The sequence below is a fragment of the Rhynchophorus ferrugineus genome, unplaced genomic scaffold (genome assembly GCF_030347505.1).
Source record: "Rhynchophorus ferrugineus isolate W39M unplaced genomic scaffold, kcgeb_rfMv2 rfM1, whole genome shotgun sequence".
NCBI lineage: Eukaryota > Metazoa > Arthropoda > Insecta > Coleoptera > Curculionidae > Rhynchophorus > Rhynchophorus ferrugineus.
This window is the reverse complement of record NW_027472580.1, coordinates 28,658,459-28,686,154: the sequence shown is the minus strand read 5'-3', so window position 1 is coordinate 28,686,154 and position 27,696 is coordinate 28,658,459. Positions and strand designations below refer to the sequence as shown.

The 27,696-nt window shown below is 31.3% G+C and overlaps 1 protein-coding gene and 1 long non-coding RNA gene across 2 annotated transcripts in view; one reads left to right on the top strand and one right to left on the bottom strand.

Annotated features, from left to right (window-relative positions):
* Positions 1–63: 63 nt before the first annotated feature.
* The window catches only part of LOC143206636 (monocarboxylate transporter 2), a 441,132-nt gene continuing 413,499 nt past the window's right edge, over positions 64–27,696 (bottom strand). Inside the window, exons 10-13 of the mRNA XM_076419251.1 lie at positions 14,899–15,073; positions 14,577–14,846; positions 3,314–3,560; positions 64–3,177 (exon numbers count right to left, since the gene is read on the bottom strand). Of these exons, the coding sequence (XP_076275366.1) occupies positions 2,892–3,177; positions 3,314–3,560; positions 14,577–14,846; positions 14,899–15,073 (978 nt within the window). The 3' untranslated portion in view covers positions 64–2,891. The remainder of the gene's footprint in view (positions 3,178–3,313; positions 3,561–14,576; positions 14,847–14,898; positions 15,074–27,696) is intronic.
* LOC143193033 (uncharacterized) lies at positions 17,023–17,592 on the top strand. The gene is made up of 3 exons (XR_013004933.1): positions 17,023–17,118; positions 17,177–17,440; positions 17,499–17,592. It is a non-coding gene; the product is annotated as an uncharacterized LOC143193033 (long non-coding RNA).

Genomic DNA, 27,696 nt, shown 5'->3' with positions numbered 1-27,696 from the left:
AAATCATCGCTTAGTAAGCAACAATAGCTGGATTAATATTTACAAAAAAATAACATTAAAATCCAATTTAAAAATATTTTATTCAATAACAAAAAGGAAGTACCATAACACATTTATAAATATGTCAACAAACACAATTTAATTCTCTAAGGTTTATTTATCATTTAAGGAAAAGACGTAATTTTAGAATCTTCTATTTACATTCTATTTAGATATAGTACGCAATTCTTTTTAAAATTGTACATGATTATATAGTATGCCGTTTTCCTTTCTTAAAAATCACAATAATGTTAAACATTAACGGCGTTTACTTTTAATTCTGCCTAACTATAGGGTACTCGTATTTTTTTCTAAGAAAAAAATTTCTTAGTATTACCTTGTATCTAATTAATTGGCTATATTTTCTTTTTAACTTAGGTCTAAAGTTATCTCTCTTATTTTTTATTAAAATAATAATATCACAACCAGAGCATATTGCTTCAAATTAAGTATAAAGTATAAATCTTTCAAAACTTCAAAAGTAATTCATATTTATTTCCTTCCTTACTCCGTCCAAAAGTTTGAGAATGTTGCATATTTCATTAAAATTGTTGATTTAAAAAAATGAATATAATATTGTTTTTATGATATTTTATGATCAGCAAAGATTTCAAAGTGGGGAAAAATAAAGATACATTCTGTTGGATATTTTGTACTCTCTTCTTCATTCTCTGTCATTTATTATTGAATTATATTAGTTTGTGATAAAATGTTGAAGATAAGAAGTCGGTAATTTATACTAATTAAATGTAACTAATATGTATATAAGATAGGAATTTCGTTATTGTTGCCTTAAATAAAATCTAAAATAATTTAATGTAGTATCTTACTTAGAGCAAAGAGAGCGCTGCTAGTTTTTTTAAAACCTTTACCTTTTACAGGAACACGGTAACTATTACAATGTTAATTTTTTTAATGGAATCAGTTTTATATCAATAGTTATGTAGTTTTACATGTATAAAAAATATTGAGCTTATGAAAATGATAAAGATCGTCGAAACCGTCAAATTAGATTAAATGGACGGTGTAAAAAAATTTTATATTATATTGGATATGAAAAAATTTCAAAAGATAAATACATGCGTTTTAACTTAACAAAAGCAACGTTTACTTTTCTTAGATATCACACCAGATGAATTTTTATTTTACAATCCAGATAGTGGGTTATCTAACAAGGAATTGTGCTAGAAACGATCACAGGTAATTTTCAATTCTGCTGTAAAAGAAACCTGCCATTTGACGAAAAAAACTACAAAATTCGTGTAAACCATGACTTTGCGGTCATTGTTTACATTATATCTTATGTGAATCATATTCGATTTATCATACAGAAATTATTTCATATTTGAAAATTAATGCAAAAAATTTAACGACAAAAAAGGAACAAATTATAAATTGGGATAAATTCTTTCATTACTGTAAGCTAAACGATTAGTTAAATCAGATGTTAAAAGTTACATTTTCTTCCAAACTTTTGAACGGTTATTAATAGTCATAATTTTACAAGCTAGAAATAATCTACACTATCAGTATTTAGTAATTAAATTCTAACGTTATCTTAAATATATATAGATAAATTTCGAAAATTCCAACTGGATATAGTTATGGGGTTTCTTTCAATTACTACATTTGTTTGGTCCAAGTATTCATTTTTGTTCCAAAACTGTATTAAATCCTAAAGGGTGTCATAGCTTTAATTTAATGTTTTAGTTTTTATTTTAGTTTAATATTGATGACATTTATAAATTAAGGTGTGTGCAAAACGTATTTTTACTTATGAATATTGTTATCACAAAAATCAGAATTATATTAATTTTTATGTGAACAAAAAATCACTCGATTTTTAATCTAACATTTAAGTATGTTTTACTGGTAAATCAACATTTATATTTAACATTATAATTCAATTGATAGATTAAAGGGAACATTTAAACTCAATGTACAAAATTTGGTAGCAATTCTTTGGTCTATAGATAATTTGCCACTACTCTTCAAGATTTTTTACGATCATGGAGTTTTTAAAAATATTTTTAACAACAGATCTACAAATATTTTAATTTGGTTTACTTATAGTATTTTAATATATTTTAAGGATATATATTCCGTATAAAATTGATTTATTTATTATATGTATCGTTTCAATTTCATATTATTTTAAAAAATTCATGCACACACCTAATAAGAACCAACTTGAATGGGGAAATTAAAATATATATTATTATTAGTAATATTTCAAGGAAATAATAATATACATTTACTCATGTTGGTACATAAAATTTAAGAAAGATAAAATATCTAATTACGACGAATTCATACGATATCGCGGCATTATACCCTATTTTTATTTACATTAAAAATATATCTTTACAATAAAAGTATTTTAATATAGCTCTACTTCACAGACAACGGCTGTGCTACGCCATTTGGTTATTATAATTATAATGCTATTTTCTTGACTAGATATTGGTAGCACCTAAAAATAACTAAGCGTTTTTTAATAGTACATTTTTTGCTTAATATTATTTAATTACTGAACACTTTGGTTCCTATGGGAAATCTTAATACTATCAAGATACAAGATATAGTTGAAAAAGTGAAATAGAATTTTACACAATCTGGATTAGGATCACACATCTATCTTAAATCCTGATTTTAGCATTTTGGTGTTATCTGACTAATTATCCAGGTTTTCTAAATATGTATATGTATGTTTAAACTATGTTTGAATTGCTATTAGTAAAATTAATGATGAAAATCTTAAATATTAATAATTTTTGGTCTGCACTATCTTTCGTTTTGGTCTAGTATCTATTGTAGTATCTTAATAAAAATTTTAAATTGCGTTTATCATATTAAACAGACGTTGTTATCTGTTCGATAACTTGTACATTTCTGACGATTGGTCTGCGATAAGACCCACAGTATTCCCATCGAGCGAGACCTTCAGGGAAACTTTTGCTGGGTCTCAAAATTCCTCGTTGATGAGGTCTAGGCAATGAAGAGAAACGGACAATGTCTTGGTGATTGTGGGCATGGTGTTTAGGTGTGTGATAGGCAGAATGGTCGATGTTGGCAGCGTAGCTTAGACTTTTCGGCATATATTGTATTGTGGGTTCCGGTTTCTGTCGATAGGAGTGCCTAAAATTAAATTAACATACGTTTTAAGAATTATAAGAACTCTTTTTAATATAAATCAATTTAAAGTACCTATATAAGTTATTTGGTTGTATTTCATCATACCTAATAACTATTAGAATATTGAATATTTTCTTACCGATGAAAATTATTTAGGCTGCTTTTGTTGTGTAAATCTTCGCAGTTGGTGAATATTCTTTCATAATGGTTGCTTCCTTGTCGGCAGAAATTGTAAGGGATTATTTCGGGGGCAGCTACACATATACCATTGTAAGCGCCCAAGTTACAAACGCACTCATGCAAGTTATTAATGTTGCAATTGGCTGGGCTCGCCTGGAGACTGTTGTGATCTTTCCTGCTGCCCACCAGAAACATCAGGCTTGCACCTAGAACATAATATGCCACTGGAGTCAAGAAATAATTTCTGTTTAAATAGTTTATTATAATAATATATTTATATAATAATAATATGTTTTTTATTTTAAATCTAATAATTACTGATTGTTTATTACTGTTGTTTATTATTGTTGAATTACTGATTAAATGATTATGAAATAGTGATGCCCTGACTAATGAGTGCAGCTTTTTTGCATCATTTGTAAATTGTTTTAGAGGCCAACTATTAAATAGTCAGCTATATATTAATTATATAAAATATTCATAATATTTTTCTTAGTTATTACGATATTTATTCTATATATTTATATCAATAAAATAGGGCAAAAATTAATTAAATATTTTTTATTGCGTTGACTTCCAGAAAACAATGAAGAACGAATAAAATAAGGGTAAATTTTTACTATAGCTCAAAAATAACAGTGAACTCATGACATGACGTGATTGTCATGATTATCAAATGTCAATGCAGGCAAAATAAATAAAATAAATTTCAAATCGCTGTTTAATATATGTGATTACTCTGAAAATGCCAAAGGCAATAAATAGTCAGAAGCCAATAAGAGTCAGACACAGATTGCATCTCTAATAAGTTACTTCGAACACCGACGAAATAATAGACCCCTCTTGCCAGTAAAATGCATAAAATGTAAAAGGTAAGTATTGATACTGTTATATTTCAAGTTGCTGGAGTTTTTATCGGAAATATTCCTTAGCGTGTTACTACTACACTAAATAATAGTATGGGCACTGTTACTAAAATCGCTGAGAAAATGAAGAACAATATAATGTTAGATTCACCAAAAAGAAACCACATGCGAAGCGGGTGACAAATTAAGATAACCTTGATATTGGCTCTATTCCCAATAAAATTTATGAAAAGTGTGCAGTTTTTTCGTCAGCGTGTTCTCTATATAATCATAATTAAATGCAATTATTTCAGAAAAAATATCTTAATTTTGAAAATCATCTTTGGATAGATAGTGCAAAAGATGTCATACTGTAATAATATTTTTTGTGAAAAACTATAATAACATATTATATTAAAAACTAAATATAAGTTAATTATTAATATCTTTGTCAGAGCTCATTTTTGCGTTCTTTTCCGTTTGCCTGTTTCATTTCCTCTATGTATATTCGTTACATCGCGTGACTGATAAGGCTCTGGTTGCTAAAAAATGGTATGTCTATTTCATAGTGAAATATGTGATGAGTAGGACGTCTAAACATAAGAGTTCTGTTTACACTAGAATATGATTAAGCACGTGCTTAAGTATAATTTGGGTTTTATATATATATATATATATATATATATATATATATATATATATTTATATATTTATATATTTATATATTTATAGATTTCTATATTCATATATTTATATATTTATATATTTATATATTTATTTTTATTTATATATTTATACATTTATTTTTATTTATATTTATTTAACAAGTACATAACTCAAAGTCCCTAGAAACTAGTAACATTTCATTATTGTACTTAACACAGAAGCTTTCTTTAACTAGATAAGAAATGCTATACTTTAACACTTTCCCTTGTTAAGTACAATAATCAAACAAATAAAAATAATTCAATCCTACACCAACCCTAATTCACCATACAAAACCCGACTCTAAAGTGGTTTTGTCATGATGTCTGTCACCTGCTTCTCCGTCGAGACATGCTGAATTCCGAGTCTTCCTTCTGCAAGCTTTTCTCGGATGAAAAAGTGTTTAGTTGGTATATGTTTAGTTCTGCGATGAAATTCAGGATTTTGCTGCTGAATTATAGATTTTTAAAATTGGAACATCCCGAACCCTTGCGATCCTGCGTAACAATCGATTTAACCAAACAATCTCCTTAACAGCTTCATCAGCTACCAGCTTAGCTTCAGTAGTTGACGTAGTCACCGTAACTTGTTTTTGACTTAACCATGAAATTGCCCCTCCAGAATACTTTATGACAACTCCGGATGTTGATCGTCCTGTTTTTAGTCAATCTTCGAAATCTACATCACTGTAGCACTCCAAGCTAGCGCCTGGATTCGACGTGTACCTGATTCCATAGTTAGTTGTCCCGGACTGTAGGGGACTGTAGTTCTGGTCTTGTCCCAAAAATTGACTGCTTCTCTGCATAGAAACTTCCGCCTTGCATTATCTTTTTTCCCTGATTGGGAAGTTTCTCCAAACTTGAACATTGGAGTATACACTGTTTTGCACTCTTCCATTCAATACAATCTTTATGCTTGATTGCATCCTCATAAGTCTCAGGAACTTTGTTTCTGTCGCTAAACTTTCTGCTTTTAAAATATAATTATTCAAAGACTGAGGCTTTTTCAAAGTTGAACGATCTCTTAGTCTGGCACCTAATCCCTCTTCTTAAAGCTCTGAAACATCTTCATCAAAGTTTTTCTCTGAACTGTCCTCAATGGTGCTCTCTTCGTCGCTGTTTGTCTAACAATCTTGTGATTTATCATGATCCGTTTTCTCTTCCGGCTTCACTTCTTGAAGTGGTAGTTCAAGTGGTTGTAGTGGTAGTGGTTGGTGGTAGTTGGATGTTCATTACAGCATCTTCAAATCGTACATCTGTAGACGAACGTAGAAACTGTAGAAATGACGCTTTGATCATTTTCAATCCAAATTCTAAACCGTTCATCACCATCATATCCTATGAGGCGCCCTTTTACAGCTTTTCTATCCACTTTTCTTCGCTTTTGACTAGGGATATGGGCATAACATGTTGAACCAATGATCCTTTGGTGTATGATTCGCTGCTTCTTTATATTCCACAATTTGTAAAGACTAGCACTATCTACAGATGATTTTCCCGTTCTGTTCAGAATACATACCGCGGTGTTAACTAACTCAGCCCATAATCCTGCTGGATAGGTCACTTCTGAATTTTAATATTTGAAGGTCCTGGTCAATTCAACTACTGTTCTATTGTCTCGCTCACAAACTCCATTCTGCTCAGGGGTTTAGGGTGATGTCAACCTTTGTGTAATTCCGTTTTTGCGCAAGATAGATCTAACTTCTCCATTGTCAAACTCCTTGCCATTATCAGTCAGTATCTCTTTTACTGAATGCCCCAATGTCTTTGTGTGCCTTGAAAGAATTATATAATTAGTTTTCATACTAAAGCCTTGAAACTGAAAAACAAACCGTGAAATCAAAATTTAGTAAGGCGACACCTATTATTTATGTTCTATTATGTCTGTGCGTAAAAAGCTTGATGAAAACAATGATTGTTGGGCATTGTATGTGAGGCATTTTTCCTTTTGCATACGTTCGTACGTTCTTTTATGTCCGGCAGATTGTTTCTGGTCCTATTTTATTTCCAAGCTGGCCAAGGGTGTTGTTTTCGGAACGTTCCAGCTATCTCTCGCTTTTAAATAATTTCGCTGATTGTTTCACGGCCGAGTGCTGATGCAAAGCATTGCCATTTATTTCGGGGGAGGTGTTCATCAATCGCCATCAAACGTTACGCCTTTATAAACACGGAATCCAGTGAGGGGTCGCGGGGTATAGGGGAGTGGGCAGCGAAAGCAAAGGAATAGAGACCAACGGAAACTGAGGTGGGGAAAGGGGTCGTGAGTTATTTAAGTTGCCTGCTGATCGATTTTTATTTGATTTTATGGCATTGACTCGATAAAAGCATTGATGAAAAAAATATATAATTTAATAGGTAAGAAATAATCAAGAAAAATTGATAAATAATTATATATTGTTTTATTTTCTCTTTTTTCTTTTTAAAATGAAAGATGTTCCTTTTTTATGTAATGTGAGATGAAAAATGTTCCAAATATTTTTAACTTGAGTCTTAAAATCATGTTGGAATAATTTGTGAATTCAAGAAAATGTATTTTAGTTATATTATATTCCTCAAATGTACGTATAATTTGCAAGAACTGGCAGCGTTATCAATATATTAATAATTATCGGTTATCTGATACATGGTTGCATCACTAGTTACATATTGCCAGACAATTTGTGTATGAAAAAGTTTTTACAGAATTCATTATAAATGCTTCCATTTTTTATCTGAAGGTTTTCGAAGAAGTCGACAAGAAAAAGCTAATAAATTTTAATATTGCAGACTATTTAGTCATGTATTATTTAAACTACATGATTTGCAGATGGTGGAAATGGTGAATCTATCTATCTGTCTAATTACTGTAATGAATTCTTAATTGTGATAATTAGACAGATCATCTATATTCGAATATGAAGAATATTTCCGAAATTTTACACCTAATTGAATTTAAATTTAACGTAATACGTAGTGACATATGAGGTAGCCGTAGAAATCCACTAAGAACGGATTTTGGTTAAATTCTATCCAATACGGAGTTTTGTAACAATTTTTTAATACATAAAAATTCAACTGACATGTATCTGCGAGAGTGACATTACCATGGTAACCTATGCAATAATGGTTGTTGCTATGGTAACATATTCAAACACTGTCATTGTCAATTTTGTTTTTAGTGATTTTGTGAGGTTTTATTAGGCAGTTTTAATTACTACTAAATAACTAGTGTTTTTTTTATCCTGTCACGGTTGTTGTATCATGATTTATTAAAGGCTTACATATCGACTATAGTGAAAATATTTAAGTTAACATTTATATAATCGAATTGTCATCGAATGTCACATTCGTCAATTCTTTTTTTGTAACTTTAATAATTACGTTGTGATAAAATCCAAGTAAGCGAATTATGACTCGACTGACTGAGTATTTAAAACAATTATTTTCGATAAGGATTTTCGATTTAGGATGATCTAGCTCAATCGTTTAACAGACAACCCATCTCGATAAAAACGAATTTTCGCTGAGCACTAAAAATGCAAACTAACAACCGAATGGTAAAAGACGATAGGAACACCAAACTATTTTATTAATGTTCTGATTCTATTTTACGGTATGGTTTTAGCCATTGTTTCACACAACTTCATTAAAATCAACTTTCCGTTAAATAAATATTCAACGTTGCGTCGTTTACTTTCTCCAAATTGGTTCGCTACCCACTCCTCTGCCACCTCCTCTTCATCCCGTCTTGAACGTTTTCCTTTTTCGGTTTAGGGCTATTTTCGCGCTGGAAGAGCGACTACGCATACAGATCCGTATGAGCATTAACTTTTGAAGGGAACAAAACCTTACGCTAAGAAACTTTCTCGACTAGAACGAAAACGTTTCGCCAAGCCGTCACTTTGCGATATTTTCCGTAGTTCTTATTGCACTTGGCGCAAAACTTAATACTTTTCTTTTATATTTAGTTTTATTTTTGCCGAGAGAAGATTTTTTTCTTTAAAAAGTTCTTGACGTTAGAATACTGTAACGAATCTTAACTATATTTATTAATAAGTTTCTGATTTTTATTATCGAGCTAGTTTTTAACTGTTATTTTAATACCAGGATAGTATTTTTTTTTAATTAATCTCCTAGAACGTCAACAATCTGCCCGTAGGCAATAAGTATTATTATATGATTTCAGTTATATAATATAATATAACTATCCTGACGTAGTAGATCACTGTACAACTTATAATCTAAGTCTTATTCTAGATACAAATCTAACTTATTTTAAAGTCTATCCTAACTCATTCTAAAAAAATATTCTACTCTACTCTAGAGATTATTCTCACTCAATGTATCTATTAATCAGTTTGTATGGCAATTCGCGTATGAACCTACGCACTTACTGTCATCGCGCACATTTAACTGTTTGGCGAGTGCATTGGGATGCACCAATAGTCTTTCAGAGTACTTCGCACTAACACTCCGAATCACACTCGTTAGGGGTTCTATGGAGATATAGCCCTGAATCAGTTTGTTAGACACGTAATATGGGGAATCGACGATGAATCGCAACATTATTCTGGAACCTCTGGAGGATATCTATGTTAGATTTGCTAGTAGTACCCATAGTTCAATACCATAGGTCCAAATGGGCCTAAGTATTGACTTATACAGCAAAACCTTGTTATCTACTGATACTTTAGATTTACGCCCTATCAGCCAGTACATTTAGTTTAGTTTGACCCTCAGTTGTTTGAGTTTTGTAACTATATGTTTTTTCCATGTCAAACGTCGATCGAAATGCGTTTAACGTTGTCTGCTTGCGGAAGTTCATGATTATTCAATTTTACTGAGAGACATGTTCTTCTACTTAGGGTTGCTAGGTTGTTACCCTACAAAGGGTGAATGTCACATGTGTAGATTTTGTCTCATTTGCTTTGATACGCCACGTTTTCAACTAGAATTCGACTTTGTTAAGATGAAGTTGGAGGTTTCTTGTTGCTGATATTGCATACTCGTGTGATGATAAAACCGCTGTATCGTCAGCATATGTTGCAACAGTGTTTCTTGAGGTCGGTAGGTCAGCTGTATACAACAGATATAACAGTGGGCCAAGAACGCCACCCTGGGGAATAATAGAATATATTGGGTGTAGGTCAGTGTATTCGTCACCCTGTTTGACAATAAAATGTCTGTCTGTGAGGTACGATTTCAGCAGTTGAAAGTGCGCATGGGGCAGGATACTAATAATATATAAAACAATAATATAATTTTCAAATTTGAAGGGTTTCCAGGTTATCACGGAATGGGTAACAACATGTGGTTAATATTGTAATTTTGTTAAAATATTTTCAATTTTTAAAAATCCAAAATTCTAATTCATGGCCTTCGTAGGCTTCTTTTATGTTCAGTGTTCGCCGTTAAAATTAACTGTTCAAGTAATGTTATTAAATGTTTCATCAAATTAAAAACGAGCAAATTAACTTAATGAACGAATAACTCTTTATTAATAACAATTTATTACCTTTCAACCAATGAAATTATTTCAAAACTGAATACTGTATCGAATATTAACATAATTTAAATGCATCATCTAGTGTTACAGTCTAATATAACACTCAGTTTGTTCGTTTTTGTTGCTCAGTTAATAAATATAGTAAAAGGGGTCATAATAAGAATATCTATGCGAAGTGATCAACCATTGATTGAAATTATGAGATACAAAAAAAGCATAGAATTAATTAGGATTCTTAAAAGTACTTTCATTCTTCTGTTTATTTATCTAAGTCTATCCAAAGTTATTTCGTACATACGTGATAATGTATTGCCTGTCCCAATTTACAAATTCGTTTTAGAATCGGACAATATTTTCCTCATCATTTTATTCTAGTTAAAAAGAGACACAATGCTGTCTAATAAGTACGAACGTGTAACCGAACTAGCCTATCAAAGTCGCTTGATTGTCAAACGTATGCAATATTCTTCAAAATAATAATAATATGAAGTTATAAACCGGTAAAGATTATTTTAGTGCTTTGCTTGTTTTAATAAATTTCAAATCGCTGCTTATTATTACTGTGATTGAAAATTCCGAAGCCAGATAGAAAAGATTGCGTCTCTTATCAGTTACTTTGAACATGAACGAGATAATAGAGGCCCTCTCTTGTCAGTTAAATTCGTTAGAAAGGTAAGCATTTTTACAGTTAAATATTTTTTAGTGTCTTGCAGTTGCACTGAATATTAGTATGGTCACGGTCGCTGAAATATCTCAGAAAATGAAAAATATAATCAAGATTAGCTTGATGTTGTTAGTTCTATTAGGGATTAAATATATGAAATGTATAAAAACCGTAGTAGTATCGAAGAGGTCTAATGAAACGTCCGGATAATGCTTTTAAAAGAATACAATTTTTAAAAGCATATCAAAAAATGAAGGAAGCCTTATTATTCAATTTATGTATATAGATGAGATATGGATATTTCAGAATGGGACCAATATACCTAATGGTCACTCATGGCAAGATGATAATAAATATAGTGTTATGAAATTAAAAGTTGATGTAAAAAGGTAATTGGAATAACAATTGATTAGGTTTTATTAGTCATAATATCTATCATATCAAATTATTCTATCAAAATATTATCAAAATTATTTTTATTTCTGTTTCTTTTTTCCTTCTTGATAGTTAGTGAGAGTTGTCAATTGATAAGTGTTTAATTTTAAATGTTTTAAAAATAAATAATGTTTAAATATTAATGATAAATATCACTAAGCATTAAGCAAGCGCGGTAAGTGGTCAATGATGTAAGTAGTTAATTTCTTCCTACAGTGTGTTTAAGTTTACTATATTATAAGCGGGCTTTTGATCCTATAGGACGGATCGACTTTTTTGACATGCTATATTGTATTATATTATATTATATTGTACATACGATATTATATTTTTGACAATCTATGTTACTATTATTTTAATTAAATATATTTTTTATAACTACAATTTTTTAATAAATTGTAATCTTTACTTACTTCCAAAAATATTAATTTATGTCAAAGTTTGACAAAAATGTTAATATTAGCTAAGACCATCTATCTATCGATCTATTTATTTAGAATCGAAGAAAAGATAATATTAGTCATAAGTTCAATTTAATTAATTTCGTATATCGTCTTTGATGTCGTATTTGATATAGTTGCCATAGTTTAAAAATGCCCCAATATGATAATCTATAACACCACGAATAACTATACTATAGCTATAGGTATTATAATTCTCTAACTCCGCGTACTTGAGTACGCTGTAAACTTGTAGATTACATATTTTGTCAACATGTACATGTACAACCATAATATGTTTAGGCGGACTTTTCACCATCGTCATTTCTCCATTGTTAACTATGTTACCAAACTATATCAGAAATTATAAATCTATAACTACAATAGTTGTTATTGTGAATAGTTTTGATTATTTCTGTTAATACCGTTAAATTATACTAAACATACCATTGTTTTCCAATCAGTTGCTGTCTTGAAAGCGTCTGTTTTTAATTCACCATCAGTTATTAAAACTATTTTATAACAAATAATGTAAGTTATGATAGTGAAATGATTTAAAATACTCCAAACTTTTATTTACTTTTAAATGTTATTTTATTTTATGGAAAGAATAAGCGACTTGTTGAATAGGGATGCAAAACCACGCTAAGGGTTTTTATCTGTTACACCACAAATCAAACCTTTATCTAGATGTCTCACTCGTTACACTATTCAGTCTTAAAACACATGGACTCATTTCAATGAATACATAATCTATAGCCAGTGCCACAACAGTTATGCGATATAGCAGCTTCCTACCAATCAACTTTTTTACAGATATATTTTAAAAATCGGTTTCATTTAAATTAAGTCTATAATGATGAATATTAGTATTTTTTAAATTATCATCCAGCATAACAGGTCAATTGAAAAGTCTCCGGCCTGACATATAGATGGCGCTACTAGAATTAAATCCATATGTTTTTAGTTAGCCCTAACTCTCAAAAGATGCATGTATAAACATGACAGCTATCGGACCGTTAGTTTGTGAATTATAGCATTTTGAATAAAGCAACTTTTGTCTGTCGTTTGTCTTTTGTCCGACGAAAACATTAAAAAATCCACAAAATGATTTTGAATGACCGTAAATTGAAATTGAATGAAATAGCAGACACTCTAAAACTCTCAAAATAAAAATATAAACTCAACGTGTACATCATATCATTCACGAATATTTGGGTATGAGAAAGATCTGTGCAAAGTGGGGACGCGCGAGCTCACTTTTGACCAAAAACAACGACGAGTTGATGATTCGGAACAATGTTTGAAGATGATCAAGCGTAATAAACCAGAGTTTTTGCGTCAATTTGTAACAATGGATGAAACATGGTTCCATCATTTCACTCCGAAGTCCAATCGACAGTCATCCGAGTGGACTGCACACGCTGAACCCGCTCCAAAGCATGGACATGGATCAATAGCGACTATTACATAGCGTTATTGGACCGTTTGAAGGACGAAATCGCTGAAAAACGGCCGCATTTGAAGGAAAAGAAAGTGCTGCTTCACCAAAACAATTCACCGTACTCTCCTGATCTGGCCGCCAGCGACTATTTCCTGTTCTCATGGTATTGAAAAGTTGGAGGGTCGCTATAATCAGTGTATCATCACCCTTGAAGGGAATTATGTTGAATAAAAAAAAACTAATTTTGCCAAAAAATGTGTTTTACTATGGTAGGCCAGGGACTTTTCAATAGACTTTTTATTATATATTAGAGTAACTAATCATTTTAGTTGCTCTTTTATATTAAAGGCTGGATATGCTAATATCATTGTTAATTCATATACAGTTTGTTTTTATTTGTCATTTATTTTATTGATACAGATCCAATAGAACATTTGAGCTTTTACTGACTTATAACAGAGAAATTTGTTTTATATTAGTTGCAAAAACAAAACATATAAAAATTGAAATTGACTGAGATGAAACTCTAATCATGTAAAAAGGCTATTAAACTAAATCTTATATTATTTTGGTAATATTATACTATTAAATATGTTAATTAGTTTCTACATACTATTAAATGTTGCATGTATTTTGATCATCGCAGTTTCATTGTTTGTCAAATAAAAAGGAAGAGTTTTCTGTGGCATGTTATGATTGGCGATAAAAAATGGACCTTTAACGATAATCCTAAGCGCAAAAAGTGACTACTGTACTACGAGCTACTAAAACCGAGAAAAACTATTACTGCAGATGTCTATCGAAGAAAATTGAACAAACTAATCGACGTATTGTCGCATAAGGATCAACAGTAACAGGCACCAAATCATACTCTTGTATACATGCTAGGCTTTGCTGGAGCAGTTCTGCTGTACCCAGCGTACTAACCAGGCATAGTGCCGGCTGATTGGCTTCTGACTCAGCATGGATTAGCTGGCACATAATTTCGAAATACTGACGAAATGCGAAAATGATCCAACCGCCGTCATAATCAAACGTCAACGTTTGACAAATCAATACCAACTTTTCCCAATGAATTTTCGCCTATTTAAAGTGAATGAAATAATAAATCGCCTATTTAATATGAAAACAAAAATGTTTAGAATACATGCAAGCACTTAATATATTATCTAAATAAATCCAGGTTTATTTTTTTTGACACTTACCTATTAAAGCCGTACAAAAACTGAAGTAATAGCCTGCTTTTGGATAAGTCTGATTAATATATCCAGTGATCGGTATGCCCAAAAGTACGGGTATAGATTTGGCGCCTTGTATAAAACTCCAGGCTTTGGTGAAGTGCTTGTTTCGTATCCTTTCGAGAGCGAACATCTTCAAGGAGTAGGTGAAACCGCCTAAACAAATCCCGTAAAGCCATACGAAGAGCACGTAACCGTGGTATCCCTGCACAGCGCTTAATGCTAATAACGATATACCTGAAAATTTAAATTTTTATACTAATATCGACGATTAAAATATTGTCATTACCAATTCCAATTAAAGCAGTTTGGCACAGGTACTGTCTGGAGATCAGACATTGGGAACTCGGTTTTACAGTTATCAAACCAAAACCGACGCAACCAAGAGCTGAAGCGAAGCCCATGAATGTCTGTAGCAACACTAAGGCGCTATCTTCAAGACCTTCCTTGTAACCTTGATACACCTAAATGTTACAACTACATATTAATAAAAATATAGTAATTTTTAATATTCATGGTATCAATTAAATAATGATTATTAAACAATTTCGTTTTACATTTACATTTTATTTTTTTTATTACCTTGATTTTGTCTGTTTTGAAAGTGGCCTTGAAAGATTTTCCTTTCTGGGTAATATAATAATAATTATATTATTTTTAGGACAAATTAAAGAATTTAGCTAATTCTATAGATATAATTTAAAAGCAAAAAAAATCACCAGACCTAACAGTACTTAATTGGATAATATAATACGGATAAAATTTTGTTTTTTTTATAGTTAGTTGTTAATATAGTTATATTATTGCCAGTATTGTTGTAGTTTTTAATTTTTTTTGTTAAATTTATGATGCTGTTAAATATAATATAAATATTATTTATAGCTTAATTGGACAATTCTTATTAGGTCAAATTTATTAAATTTCAATTCTCCTTAATATAGGCCAGCTAATGTTCTTCTTAAAATGTTCTATAATATTTATTTCGGTAACGGTACGCTTTTTTATTTAATCAAAAGTAAAAAGCCGCCTGAAAGTTGTCGTTTGCTGGTTTACGGTGTGAATGCTCTAACCTTAAAAACATGTGAGGCGTGGTTTCGAAAATTCAAAAGTGGTGATTGACAAACAACGTTCTGGTAGGCCGAAAGTTTGAAGATACGAAACTGCGAGAATTATATGATAATGACCCAACCCAAACTCAAAAACAGTTGGCAAAAGCGTTAAATGCGGCCCAAGAAACCATTAGCGACTGATTACAAGCAATGGGGAAAATACAACAGATGAAGACAACAACAGATGAACAGATGAAGATGCGTGCCATAACCTGGTCAAACAGTTAATAGTGATCGACAACAAATGATCAATGCATTGATCGAAAATCGCTCAGAATGGGCCCGAAGACCGTAAAGGAAAGGTAAAGTGATTTTACAGCACGATAACGTGCCGTCTCATAAAGCATAACGAGTCAAGGATGTGTTAAAAGCACTTAGCAGATGGGACATATTATCGCACCCGCTGTATTCTCCAAAATACAGAGAATAATACCTCGCTACACGTCCGCTCTTTATACAGCATTTCGCTATAACGGCCCTTAATGATTACAGCCTAAAATGATTCGCTATAACAGCAAAAAAACTTTTTTTCGATGTCGATATATCTACATGCTGCCAATCATGCGCAAGCGTAATCTCGATGCACACTATTTTCTATTTCCTCTTGTTTACGATTGTTATTCAGTATGTGCTCATAAAGCGACCGGTTTAGACTTGTCTGTGAGCGTCTTATAATAAGTACAGTTGGGCGAAGCGAACGTTCGGGGTCTGCGCGAAGATTCGGCGAAAATCTCCAGTTCGCAGTAATCGAAATCAATTCATGCAGCGTTCGGTTCTTCTTGGAAAGTTTCGGTGTCGAAAAATCATTTGACGGTTTTGATCGTTTGGTCCGGAACCCTGTATTCTTTTGTTTATAACTATACTTTTCACAATGGTATGCCAAAATAAAATGTTTTGTAAATCATTTTTCGACGGTATGTGTAATGTTCTTTTCCTAAAAAGCAATGTTTATTGCTAAAATAATATGTACCGTCTAATTGTTTTTAAAAGAGTATAAAATTACTGCAAGTATGGCTGGTAACATAATAAACAAAGTTATCATAAGTAAGAAAATACGAATAATATTGAAATTCAACTCGTTTAAAGTTTATGTTAAGAATATAACATAAAATTCTTATGTTTATACGGCTTTAGTATACTATTTATAGATCAATGAAGAGATTTCAAACATTTACAATTATGTAACGATTACAAAATGATTCAAAATCATCAGAAGATATATTCGATTCCAAGAGAAAAGAATGTATATGTGTAAATTTCACTATGAGGTAGACACAATAAAATCTTAAGATATCTTCTCGATCTTAAGAATATTACCTTTATTTGGTGGTACAAAATGTATAAATAGAGTCATCAGGCAATTCATCCGCCAATGATAGGAATAGACATTACATAAACAGGTATGAATTTGTATTTACTGCATCATGTATTTGGATATTTTTTATTACTATTTTGAAGATGAAATATTTGTTAAGTGGGTTTAAATTATTTCAAACAGAATGACTAAGTAGTATGAAAAGATAGAAGATGATTTGGATGGAAGAGTAATTTGGATAAGAGTAAATTTGGATGGTTCTTATAAGAGGATAAAATGCTAGTATCTTTGCAAATTATAAAGTAAAAAATAAACTTGGTAACAAGCACATTTGAGATATATCTTGGAAAAATGAAGCAGTAACACCTTGAAACTAGTGATATATCAGCTGTCTAAAAATAACATAGGTAAGTGACTCTTTTCTCTAAAACTACTGTGTTTAATGAGTTTTATTTTATATTTTAGGTCGAAGATATAGTTCTTTTTGGAAAGAAGTCAAGAAGCGATTGTTGAGTATAATGCGCTTAATGGGTGGTTATTTTTACATGTTGATATGTTCTATGAATTAAATAAAATTGGTTGGAAAACTTAATATTTTCATGTTGTTAATACTTATTTTATATAAGACTAGTATTAAACATATATTCTTTCACCATTTGTGAAATACCTTTTCCACATTATTTCACAAATTTTGTATTATGGAGACTATCAATAAATTCCAGTCAATGAAAGATAAGAAAAACAATTCATAATTATGACACGTTTTTTTGTAATTACTATTTGCAAAATAGAAATCAAAGTTAAATATTATTTCAGATATCATAATAAGATTCCTCCAAGTAAAATATAAATATTTTAATTTTTCGTGTTTTTATAAGGTTTTTATAGTCGTAACCTCAGGTTCTCTGTCGCCCGCAGAACAAACATATCCCGAACCTGAAGCGACACCAGCCGAAGACCATTTGGTTCTTGCTGGTCAATCTAGAAAACGAAAAAAAAAACTGGAACTCAGCAAAGTGCATGAGCACTACGACTTTGAACCAATTTTGAAACCTGTTGATCACGAATGTTTGCCAAATTCTGTTCTGCTCATGCGCATTTTCAATTTTCCCACGAAATTCGCCCCGAATGCTCAGGTCTGCACCCACCATACCATTCAAACTATTGGCGATAAAAGAGACGATATTAAAATATGTTTGCAATCTGCTACACCTTTAAATGTTTTGAGGTTAACACGCCAAAGAAACTGGATTATGTAAAAAAATGGAAAAACTATTGATTATATGGATTGAGGACAATTACAAACGGAGAAATGAGTCAGTTTAGTCATGTACTAAATTTGTGACTAAATCATAACAAATTTGAAATATGCTTTATTATAAACAGTCACTATATATTTCAACTTTGTAAATGTTTACTTGGCCGCAATAAGAATATCCTTCGAAATTACGATTAGCACATAGTTAAATAATATTTGACACATATCATTTTTTTTCACTTGATTTTCATGTTATCGAATCGATGCACCTATTAAAATAGGTACTGTTTTTTTATAAAAAATATACTTATATGAAACATAAATCGTGTTAAAGTCTTAAATGGTCAAAATTAATGAAATTAAATTAACTAATTATTTGTTTACAACAAATCCACATTTGTACAACAAAAATGTGTATCTTTGTGTTGTCATAAAAGGTAAAAAACTATTAAAAAAAACTGGATGAAAGTGGAATAATTGAGTAAACATGGTAAATTACAAATACAGACTTTGTTCTTTACTTATTTAATTAGATACACATTATTTATATGGATCTAGTAATCAAAGACTTGCTCTAATATTCTTCATACTGATCGTTATTTGTCTGGAAGCGCTTGAGTATAAAACCTTTGATGTTTTCAAAGGGCATTTTCAAGCATATACCTGAGTGAATGTACCATAAAAATGATACGCTTAATTTTTTTAAATAGATTTTAATACAAATACAAAAGGGTTCTTGGTTATTGTAATATGTATGGAATATATTAACTATGTGAAAAAGTAATCCTTCCTTGCTTGCTTTTTCATGGCCATCAAAGGTGAATCTTGGGAAATCATTCCATTTTAATTATTTGGGTAAGAGAGTACAATTTAGAAGAGCATCAAAGTAAACTAGAGAACGAACGTACAGTCATATGTACCAGGATAGCCACAAATAATTTAACTACAACAGTAAACTGTCGGTTGTTTATTCAAGAGGGAGGTATTATTGTATAGGGAACATATGAAATTCAATTATGGGGATGTTCCACAAAAAGTAATAAAAATACAATACAAATTTTCCAGAAGGAAGTCCTGAGAAGTATTGTGGTTACGCTCAGATACTAGAGGACTGATTACTTACACAAAAACTTTTAGATACCGACGTCACCCAGGAAATCATAAGGAGGCATGAAGACTCTTCTGTTAATATCGAATTGTAATTTTGTATTGCAACTCTTAGACAGAACACACACATTTGATCTCGTATAGTATAGTGTGGCGTGGCGTATTTAATAGAAACAAACAGCAGTGTTAATACATACATATTATTGCACTAGAGTCTAAGATAGGGTCGATGAGTCTTCCTAGATATATACCTAGATTTAAGTTACTGTAAAGACAAATTGTACATTAATCGGCAGCAACTAGTAACAATGTAATAAATAAATAATAAAAACATTATACAGGAAGGTGTTACATTGGATATTGTAAGAAACCGGCCAGGTGTCTAATGATTTCTTTGCATTATAAGGGTTTCGTTTACATTAAAGTATATTTGGGTCGACATTGTTTCCAGATACTTTCAGCTCTCAATTAAATATTTTTCGTCAAAAAAAGCTTCAAGGCCAGATTGTATTACAGCAAACCATCCGAAAAACCTCACCAGCAAGCAATTTTCCGACAATGCAAATATCATAAACTCCATCCTGTTCAACCTATACATATACGGTCGATTTTCCACTACCGAAGTTATTGAACACGGCATTCTATGCAGGCGACAGGCATTATCCCGATGCCATCGGTAACATGCTCCAAGCCCAACTCAAACAGGTGATAGTGTGGTACAAGTTCTGGCGACTACAGATTAACCCGAGGAAAACTCTGTTCTGTTCCATCGTTGAAGCGAGTTCCATGCGTACCGCCTTCAAATTGATAAAATTCCCATCCCTTGGCTCCATAAAGTTTCATACCTCGGTCTCTGAGAGACAACTTAGTCCAAGTGTTTCAATCTAAAAAGTCCGCGCATTACTCAACGCTCCATGGAATCTGAGGAACACTAACAACGAGCTAGAATTAGGCATCCCGTTCGTGAAAAGTTTCACGAACATGCTCAGTGTGAGGTTCTCCCTTGGTACCTTGCAACACATAAATCAGCTGAATAAAGCCCTACCTACTCATCATTCGCCGTAGATAATTGAAGTGCGGCAACCCCAGTCGTGTCCCAAGGTTTTTGTCGCCCGCAAAATTATTTAATTATTAATTTCACTTCCTTCTTGACAGTGTTGTCTTTACAGTCGTTCCAAGTCCCCACTTCTTGCCATTAAAATAAAATAGTTTTAAAACAACTTAAGTGTATGTTTTAAAACCCTACACGTGCCCCAATCCCGAGACCAATCAAGTGTCTAATGAATAACATTTACAACACGTGTATTTGTTAAAGCAAATCTAATCATATTTCCTTTTACAAAGCGAACTGTGGTAGCGTTACGTATTTTGTGCATTTTATTTCAGGAAAGTTCCAGTTCCGAACATAGTCGAATTATGTACTGCGGAAGGTAATGCGGTAAATACGACAGTTGGCTTTTGATCGTAATCCAGTTTGAAAATGTAATTTGCCGCCGTGTCCGTCGGTCTCTTTTAAGCGGCGATCTAATAAAATAGCTCAGGATTGGCACGCCGTAAACATCGGAAGGGACCAGTTGACACGACCAGCTGCTTTCATAATTGAGCAAACGATTTAGACGTTGTTTGAAACTTTGCGGATTCTGGATAGTTAATTGCTATTACAAGAACGACTACTGTTTGTATATTGAGACAACGGAAGGAATTAGGTTGTTTTAATTAATTGTATATACAGAAGGATAAATCTAGAAATTATAATTTTGGTTTCAATAATGTAGAAAGAATGTCCAACGATACGTACGTATTATTTTGGTACCCGTAAAAGTGATTTCTATTACACTTTTTTTAATAGTTACGGTATCATCATTATCAGTAAATAACCGACGTTCGGGAAGAGTATCTATAGTCTATCCAAAGTAGCAGTGAACTCGCTTCATCAAAATGTATAATGTATTATCTACTGCAGTTTGTCAATTGGTTTTAAAATCAGTCAGTATTTTTCCTTCTCATTTTATGCTAGTTAAAAATAGATACAATGCTGTATAAGTTCGCACATGTAACCGAATCAGCCTGCAAAAGTCGGTTGTCAAATGGTTCTTATTGGAAATATTTTTGTGTTGCATCTGCACTGAATATTAGTATGGACACTACGATTAAAATTTCTTAAAAAAAAAGAAAAACAATATAATTTTGGATTCACCGAAAAGAAAATGTCTGCATACCTCGATGTTAGTTCTATTCAAGATCATTTATTATCAGAGACAATTGTTGGTATGAAAAATATCCTAAGAAAACTTTTTCCTTAATCCTAAAAAGCTTTTTCAGTGATATAAGTCATCACTTCGAACATTGTTAGGAAATATAGAATATAAATAGCATAAAGATAACGGACGAAGACGTTGAATGCAACCTCTACACATTGTTTTTAATATGACACAATTTTTAAAAGCATGTATAAAAATATATAAGCATATAATAAAATTAGTAAACAGACTCAATCTACCGCCGCTAAATCAATACCTCTTGAATTCGGCCATATTAGTTGATTATTCGAAGGATGCTGGAATACAGTGTTACCCACTATCCACGAAGTTATTTAATCATAGAGTTTATAGTATATTTTTTTAAGGCCGAAAATGAAGATTTTGATGTTTGATGGACTGAAATATTACGTTATCATTACGTAACAATTCATTTCTTGTGATTTATCAATCATGATAATACTCCAGTTTACCAAATTTTGCTTACAATTGAGCTACTCAGTTGTCACTGAGTTAATTGTTAGTGACAATTTTTTTGAACAGCGATATACGGTTGTCAAATTTTTAAGTATGCTCAAATATTAATACATACAAATAAAGGGCGATTTTTCAAGTTACAGTATTTGAAAATATGAATCTAAAAACTATGGATTTCTCCCAAAGATTTGGATCCATTCCGAAGATTGCGTCCAATAAAACAGTCAACTCACATTATAAATGACGTCGTATATATTGCAAATTGAATTCAACATTTTAACAAACTGCGTTTTAAATTCGTAACGGATCTTGACTTCTATATATTGATGTATACATCGTATAAAACAGGCATAATATCCTGTGATCATTACTTATTCCTATCTCTATGACACTTTCTCAATTGCATTGGCAACACTCATTAAGCTGATTTTAAAGGAGGTCTGTGAAAACGAAGGTTTAACGAAGGAATTATATGGTAACATGGCATATATGTAGTTTAATTCAATTTATTTTCACACTATAAGAAAAGCAGTGGAATATTGCTAAAGAAGCCCTACTAACTTTTTCCGATACTGCCTCGTTTGTCCCAGGATCTGTCCCAGGATACTAGTAGTAAATTTATTGACTATCTTGAAGCAGGAAATAACTATCAACGATAGGAATTACACAATCTTACTGGCAAAAGAACAAAAACAGGATGCCCACAATCATAAAAATATTAAATGTCCTGTGTTACAACTTTATCAATAATGTTCCTACGATCATCAATGTTTGGGATAGAAGAAATGCTTCTTACACTGCTATTTATCCATCCGATTTAAAAATTTAAATTTAATGATATTTAACGATAATCTATTATCAAATTTAATAGTTTTGATATTTATCTGCCACGAGTAATATGGAGCAATGGTTGTCATAAGAAATGCTGATAAAATTGAACTTTGAATTTGAATGCAAAACTATGACAAGCCGCCAATAGGGAATAACAAACAAAATTTCTCATATACTTAGAGTACTCATTCGACTTGGTGCCATCTGATATCTTTGTTTATTCAAAATCTATACAACATAACTCCAGACTTACAAGACAGTACAAGCAATCGAATTAGTAAAAAAGTAGGACTATGTAGACGAATCCAAAAGGTGATGAGAATTAATTATTACAAGTCTAATATTACATAATAGTAAATCAGTCAGTAAAGTAAAGTAAATAGATTTATAAAACTAAATTAATTTATTTTCTTATTTAATGAGGTTTTTATATATAGGATAAAAGTAGGACAAACTGACATGTTATTTATTGTCAATATAAACAGAATAACGATACATTTTATGAGCACATTCAGATACTAATTATATGAAAATCTAAAATGAAATTGTAAATAGAACTGCCAAATGAAATACAACGACAGTCCTTTTGAAGCAATCTAGCAACGTAAATCAATTACAAATATAAAAAATATCCATTAAGTTTGATTAATATAAGCAAATATCTGTTATAGCGAATACATTAAAATATATATATTAAATACCATACAATATGGAAACAATAAATAATGCAGCAAATTCAATTTAGTCATAATTTAGTTAAATAAATTTTAGCCGAATAAATTAACGTTTATATAATAATATATATAATCTCATTATTAACAGTGTTAACAGTATAGAATTTAGGTGTGCTTTTAAATTCATGTTTATGTAATACAATACTTAATGTATACATAATACAATATGTATGTACATTACTAGCATTTGTTCATTTCTATAATATTAATAAATTCAAAAGATTCTCTAATTACTGTCAATTTTGATTAAACCTTGTATTCGGACAAGAACAGGTTTGTAAATATTTATTATATTTTTAAACGTATTTTAACGTTTCCATGATTTAAATGTTAAAGTGTGTGTGTAGAAAATAGAAGTTAGTGAGTTTCAATAGAATTTCTATTTCTTTTATAAGGCGAATGCATGTATTCTCATCATAATTTTCACTTCAAAACGTTATCTACTTAGAAAATATTTTAAATAATTTTTTACAATATACTTAATATAGACACTTATTATTCTACTCTGACAAACAACAAACCCGATAATATTAAAATGGCTCAAAACATAGAAAATATAAATAAATGAACTATACATATATAACATATATATTAAATATATAAATGAGAATATGGTATAAAACTGGTGTATACATAACAGGTCAATTGAAAAGTCCCCGGCCTGACACATAGATGGCGCTACTAGAATTAAATCCATATGTTTTTTAGTTAGCCCTAACCCTCAAAAGATGCGTGTATAAATTTGACAGTTGTCGGATCATTAGTTTGTGAATTATAGCATTTTGAGTCAAGCAAATTTTGTTATTGTAAAAAAATGGATAAAAAGGAATTTCGCGTGCTGATAAAATATTTCTTTTTGAAGGGAAAAAATAGAGTTGAAGCAAAAACTTGGCTTGATGCCGAGTTGCCGGACACTGCCCCAAGAAAATCAACTATAAAGGACTGGTATGCTAAGTTTAGACGTGGTGAAATGAGCACCGAAGATGATGAACGTAGTGGACGCCCAAGAGAGGCTTTTGAATGACCGTAAATTGAAATTGAATGAAATAGCAGACACTTTAAAGATTTTAACTGAACGTATACATTATATCATTCACGTATATTTGGGTATGAGAAAGCTCTGTGCAAAGTGGGTGCCGCGCGATCTCACATTTGACCACAAATAATGACGAGTTGATGATTCGGAACAATGTTAATAATTGAGAAGATAATCAAGCGTAATAAACCTGAGCTTTTGCGTCGATATGTGACAATGGATGAAACATGGCTCCATCATTTCACTCCGAAGTTGAATCGACAGTCCTCCGAGTGCAAAGCGTGGGAAAACGAAACGGTGGCTGGCTGTTATGGCATCTTTATTTTGGAATGCGCTTGGAATAATTTTCATTGACTACCTTTAAAAAGGAAAGACCATCAACAGCGACTACTACATAGCGTTATTGGACCGTTTGAAGGTTGAAATCGCCGAAAAACGGCCGCATTTGCAGAAAAAAGTGCTACTTCACCAAGAAAACGCACCGTGTCACAAGTCAGCGAAAACGATGGCAAAAATCTATGAATTGGGCTTAGAATTGTTTCCTCATTCACCATATTCTACAGATCTGGCGCCCAGCGACTATTTTCTGTTCTCAGATCCAAAAGAATGCTGGCTGGGAAGAAATTTTTGTCGAATGAACAGGTGATCCCCGAAACTGAGACCTATTTTGAAGCAAAGGACAAATCGTACTACAAAAATGGTATCGAAAAGTTGAAGGGTCGCTACGATCAGTGTATCACCCTTTAAATGAATTATGTTGAATAAAAAAAAATTGCCAAAATTATGTGTTTTACTATACTGTTATAACTGATAGCGTTATCACCAATACATTTCGGCGATCAAAATACATGTAAGTACCTAATATTTTTGGGTTAGAAGCTCTTGTTTAGGGCCGTAGAGAGAACAACAAACATTTTTTTACATTGGAATTTAAAATAATGTAGCATATGAACTGATAAATTATCTGACGTTGTTAAAGCGTAAATTTATTGCGGGTAGATAAATGCTAAATAATTCAAATAAGAACAAACTTGAGGTTTTAAAGACCGGTCTACCCTAACCTCAATTATTCATATATTAGTTCGGAGAATGCCTAAATTATTTTTTATATCATACGGTCGGGTTGGTGAAATTATTCCCATGCGATTTATTTCTCTCAACATGGCAACATAGCGGATATCCAATTTAATAATATATTGTATTTTGATGAAATATAATGTGTGTGTTCTATATATATGGATATTCTAAGAAATATCTCTGTTGTTTGGTGAGGTGATGTGACTACTTTCTGGAACTTCCCTAGCCATAAACTGTGACAATTAGGAAACATCCATACTTTGAAAAATATCTCAAGTTAGTGGGCTCGTGGAACAGCAGAATCGCAATTCAGAATGTAAGACCATAGAGAAATAGAGATTTAATTTTATTGGAAATTTTGGGGAAATGTTTCGCTACGTCCAACATGTAGATGTCGCTACGTTTAACATATTATTTGTTTTAATTGCTATTTATTTGTTTCGAGCGCTATTTTCAGTGTACCTAACCTAAGGAGTAGTGCATTTAGATTTTTATAACGTTTAAAGATTAAGTTATTAGTTCCTTTGTATTTATAAGACGGTAGTACAATAAGTAAAGTGAATTCTTGATTTAGAAAGTGTTGGATACGCGGATGCACAGATAAAAAATACAGAATCGTTTTACTTCAAGAAGTATTTAGCTGTCTTTAAGAAATGGTTGATAAGGTTAAAAATCCCGAACTGGATTAACCATCAAATAAATTTATAACCGTTACAGCGTGTTGTGTTATTGTAAGTTGAGGTACGTTTATTCATATTAATAATCATATAAAATATTAAATATTTATTTTTTAATTTTAGAATTTAAACCCTTTCCGAAAGAAACGGCTATATACTTTTATTCTTGGATCAATTATTTGATAGTTGAAATTTCACTAAAATAATAGCTCCTGAATGCAAACCTTTTAAGAGAGGATTAACCATAGTTCAGTACACTAGGAATTTTGGTGCAAAGCGAATCAGGAATTAAATAGTGCTTACATTTTATTGCCCAAGTATGTATTTAAGGATATGTTCCTATATGAACAAACGAGGCACGGTAATATCACAACTGTCAATAGTTCTTTGAGATATCTTCACGTTATTGCCACATCGATAATATAACATATATGTAACAATTATACACTATTTAATGAGATAGAATGTTAAAAATAATGTTCATCATATACTTTCGTATAAAACAAGTAAACAGAATTTTAACAGAGAAAGACTCAAAGTTTGCTTTCAGTATAGGAAAACAAAAAGTCAGAACTCTAATAGATTCTATTAAATTGATGACCCTAAACAAATATGAAAAAGGAAAAAAAAAGTGATAATTTTAATTTGTTCCAAAGTTCTCTGTTTATGATAATTATTATATTTTATAAATATATTTATTTTTATACTATACTTATATTTTATATATAACTTGCAGTTTTACAGATTATATTTATTTCATTCACTTAATTTTATTTAATGAATTTATTTCAGAAACTTTATCAAAGAGCCAATCAAATGTTCTCATAGCAAAATGTTTTCTTTACAGTTGCCTATAATTGCGATTTAAATTGACTAATCAAATTACTTGAATGGCTGATTAAACCCCATCTGGGTATTGGGCAAGGCAAAACTTTTCTCCAGAGTTCCCTGTTTGTTGTCTCTCTAGAATTTTAACAGGTCAATTGAAAAGTCCCCGGCCTACCAAAGTAAAACACATTTTTTTTTGGCAAATTAGTTTTTTTATTCAACATAATTCCCTTCAAGGGTGATATATTGATTATAGCGACCCTCCAACTTTTCGATACCATTTTTGCAGTGCGATTTGACCTTTGCTTCAAAAAGGCCTCAGTTTCGGCAATCACCTCTTCGTTTGACGACGTTTTGAGATCTGATGACAGGAAATAGTC